Source organism: Argentina anserina, chromosome 7 (assembly GCF_933775445.1).
Source record: "Argentina anserina chromosome 7, drPotAnse1.1, whole genome shotgun sequence".
In the NCBI taxonomy this organism is placed as follows: domain Eukaryota; kingdom Viridiplantae; phylum Streptophyta; class Magnoliopsida; order Rosales; family Rosaceae; genus Argentina; species Argentina anserina.
Genome location: NC_065878.1, coordinates 7,620,971 through 7,625,121, shown reverse-complemented (window position 1 = coordinate 7,625,121; position 4,151 = coordinate 7,620,971). Strand labels below are relative to the sequence as shown.

Here is a 4,151-nt window from a genome sequence, read left to right as displayed (position 1 = left end):
ACTACTCTATCCTCTGAATACTAATTCAATCTAAAATTTTCGGCATTCCCTGCTATAACTTAGCATATACTAACTACTCACCAATTGGTATACATACTCAAAAGTAAAGAGTTAATGGCAGACATACAATTTCCATTTAAGTACTTGCATTGTTCAGAAAAATCATACCATTAAAATAAGATGGAAGACTATATGCTATAACAGAACCTAACTTCCAGGATAGCATACAGTTGACAGACCTGTAATTCTGTAAAGACTCAATTATTTGGGGAAAACACAAATTGAACCGGATTACAGGTCATGGCCGTATATAAGCCGGCATCTTTCAAATCCCAGACATCCCAGAACTTAGTCCTAAAAGTGGAGATTACCTCTACCAAGAGCTTAAAAGTGACGAAACCTCGAGTGGTATTTTCTTCAAAGCGGCGGCGAGTTTCAACACAGCGGCGTTGTTGTCGGCTTCTTCTTCTGTTTTGGAGGGATGAAGAGGTTGAGGAGACAGAGAAGTGTTTAGGTGCTACTCTGCAAGTACTTCTAACTCCGTTTAAAGTCGTGCACTTCAGTAAACCATTGCTACCTGCCCCCTTGGGTTTTACTTTTATTCTTTTTCCGACATGTTCCTTGGGTCTAAATTCTAACAGTGTACAATGCAAGTAGGGAAAAAAATTTATTCATGATCTAATAAAACTGACATCACAAATAAACTTAGCAGGTACATATTGTTCACTCAGCAATACAAATATTTCAAAGCACACTCAAAGCTCATTCGGACCAAAACTTCACAAAGGCGTCTATATACTCTTTAAATACAGCCCAGAAAGGTTTGCCTTCTCGTTTTTCAGACTTTTTAGATGCCCTTTGCCATGATTCGCTGTCCAAACAAACCATTCAAATACATATTAGGATGTTACACAAGGCTGTTTAATCGCTAGATGCTGTAGAAATACAAGCACCAAGGTGCTCACAAGGATTGACAGGGTATACTTACAGATTAATCCGGTCTAAAGTGGGGTTGCTTCCTTTTTGCAGGCCTGCGCTGGAGGGCACACCAACTTCATCCTCAACCACAAGCACCTCCTTGGTTTGTGACAACCCATCGTGGACACTGGTACCATTACGGTTCTTTGTACCCAGAGATTCTATTGTCTGCAAACATAAAGTGACAAAAGTTTCAACCTGAGCTTTTTACTCCTACATTTCACTCAATCACTCCTACATGCTTTCAAGAAGATCAACAAAGTTCAACACACAATATTTCTTTTGACAAGGAACGTACTTTTTAGTTAGTTGAAAAATGAAGGTTACAATGGGTAGGAGAATATGACCAGTGATCCATCCACAGTATTATTTACATCTTAGACCAACAACATCACTAGAATTACTTTGAATGAATAAGATTCAAGCAATAGGGATACTAAAATTAGAAAGCTTTACGTACATCTGATTCCAGTCCAATAACACTTGTCCCTTCACTGGATTGATCTCACCATCCTTCATACATTTCTTTAGTTGTGAGAGATTAATTTCAGAGGAAACAAAGGATGTAGATTCGGGAGATGTGCTATAAAGGCTGTTTCCTTGTTGTGTGGATGAAACAAGAGGATCTTTGATATTACTGAGGGTAAGTTGGTGGATAACATATGAAAGATGGTTTATTTTTTCCGCTCTTTGTGGGAATCTACTTCAGCAAGGTTCAGGAATTTTTATGTTCTTACTATCTGTTAACTTTCTTTGTTTCGTTTCTGTTATTTTGTTGATGTGTCTATACATTTGTTTGACTGGTTGACTAGAAAAGAAAGTGCAAAACTGAGAATCTATAACACTATCCGTCTCTCTTTCAAAAACAAAAACACTATCCGTCTATAAGTACAATTGGTATTTGAGAGCAAACAATGAAAATTCCATAATATCAGAATAAAATAGTACCTTAGCTCCAGCAGTGGCTTCAATTTGTTCAAAGCTCTCAGATATCAGAACGTCATTTGCAGATGCTTTGAACTCAGGGTCTGTGCTTCCTTCAAGGGTTGAGCGATTTGTGCTCTCCAGAGATAAGTCTCTGTCAATTTCTAATGCTTCCTTATTCACTGAGCTTGATTTGTTTCCAACTAAGGGGCTTTCCAAAGCTACTTTATCGCCCACCAAGCTCTTCATGGAATGTACAGTATCTAACGACCAACTATCAACACCAGCAGTCAACCCCATCTCTTTGGTACCTTTATCCTCAGTAGATAAAGCAAAATGTCTCACTTCTACCTTTTCATCCAAGCTTTCAGTATTCCTAGTAATTGGCGGTAATGGAAATGTCTCAACTACTACATCTGCTTCTATGGAGGCCAGTCTAGACCTAGATGTTCCCGAAAGTTCCCCAACATTCTTCTCTACTTCCAAAGGCTCACTTGTTCTATGCTCTGCATATACTTCCTCAGGTTTTTTGTCTTTCAGATCAACCTGGCTACCATTGTCAAACATCTGATGCTTATGACCAACAGAATTCCCATCAGATACTACAGATTCTTCAGCAACCTTATTCTCTGTTTCCACTGGTAACTTTAATTGCAACTCTTTATGCTCCACTTCTTTGCATCCACTTCTGCTGCAGTGCCATTGATGACTCGGCCTTGGTTGACAATCTGATGTTCAAGGGTAAACAAATGCCCATCAGAAGCCAAAACCATTTCTTGAACTGTACCCCGAGCTTGATTGTTGGCAAACTTAGAATTATTTGATGCATTTGACAAAGCATCTTGAGGTTCTGCAGCAAGCGAACCAAGTGGATTATGTTCCAAAAACTGATCAATAGTCTGATCCTCTGCAATGAACTTAGCAGGACCCAGCACTCTATTTTCTTGGATTACATCTCGGACAATTTCTCTTACAGTGTAGAAAGACCCACCAACTTCCTTGTGGGTCAGATTAAGTGATGGAAAACTCCCATTATGTAGATTCTGATACCTGTAAGCAACATCAGAACATATGCTGTAATGACCTGATTTTGGACTCGCACAAAAATTACTTGAAATTCAAAATATAAACTTTCGAGTCATTTGCTATATAAGGCTTGAAGCCAAATAATCTGTCCAACTTCTTTGTTTTCGCATATCTTCCTACAATTTCTAAAGGTACAACCTTACTACATCTGCAAATTAAAAAAAAAACATACTACCCAGTACCCACAATAAAAAGTAGGATACTCTACATACTTGGAATTGGAAAGTGAAGGAAAAAACCGTCTTTAATGAGTAGTTAATTGATGAGACAGGAAATTACTTTTTTGACATAGAATTAAAGATAACAAAGCACCATATAAGGATCCATTTGGTGTACACGTAAACACTATAAAGCATCACCTTTAAAGTAAAGCCTGGATAGTATACTTCAGTGTTTTAGAAATGTCAAACCATTCTTAATCCCGCGATACATGTTAGGAAGTCCCGTACAGACATTAGTTTGAAACATGGAAGATCTAGAAAGAAAATCACTACATAAGTGTGTGTGTGTGCTATATCCATAAGAAAAAGTCTCCTATAATTTTTTGTTTTGAATATAAAGCAGCAGTGAAATTCCTTTTAGTTTACGGAAGTTACAATACTAATAATAAACAACAAAAATGTGATGTTCTTACTTTCTAATAAAGGCTACAACCATTTCCTTCCTCTCCTCCTTTGAACGCCGGATTCGGGACTTCCTTCCTTCAGATTCATTGTTTTTAGCAAGGGCAAATGTTTGCCCAACCCAGCCACCCTTTATAGCATGCATCACATTCAAAAAGCTAGCCACCTTGTGAAATTAAACCAATAAATAAGAAAATATATGTTACATAACTATTCCAGAACTTCACAATCGCCATGCCGCATGACTTAGTTTTACCTTCATTTCATCACATCTCATACACCATAGCAGTGATAGCACCTTAATCTATTAACTAAAGGAAGACGGTATGAGTTTGAATAGTACTTCCCAGATGCAGAAAGTAAAGTTCCAAAATCCAAAAATACCAAGTACTTCAATTCTCTACATTTCCTCTGAAACTTTGTAAAAGCGGACTTTGCAGCGAAATTGAAAACACAAACCAGAACAGAACAAAGTAGCACAAATAGAAACAGAACGTATAAATAAATCCCAATCATGCACACACAAATCTAGTGAGCATT

The 4,151-nt window shown here is 37.6% G+C and overlaps 1 protein-coding gene across 1 annotated transcript; it reads right to left on the bottom strand.

The window, feature by feature from the left end:
• Positions 1–654: 654 nt before the first annotated feature.
• Positions 655–3,785, bottom strand: LOC126802944 (uncharacterized). The gene is made up of 4 exons (XM_050530667.1): positions 3,623–3,785; positions 1,927–2,952; positions 989–1,146; positions 655–871 (listed from the first exon to the last, which is right to left on the bottom strand). The coding sequence occupies exons 2-4, from the start codon at positions 2,467–2,469 to the stop codon at positions 763–765; spliced, it is 810 nt and encodes a 269-aa protein (XP_050386624.1). The 5' UTR covers positions 2,470–2,952; positions 3,623–3,785; the 3' UTR covers positions 655–762.
• Positions 3,786–4,151: the final 366 nt, after the last annotated feature.

Coding starts and splice junctions, on each gene's coding strand:
- LOC126802944 (XM_050530667.1), bottom strand. CDS start 2,469: ATGTTTGACAATGGTAGCCAGGTTGATCTGAAAGACAAAAAACCTGAG. Junction 1,147..1,926: donor AAGCCACTGCTGGAGCTAAG/GTACTATTTTAT, acceptor TTATGTTTGCAG/ACAATAGAATCTCTGGGTAC. Junction 872..988: donor ACTTTAGACCGGATTAATCT/GTAAGTATACCC, acceptor TTGTTTGGACAG/CGAATCATGGCAAAGGGCAT.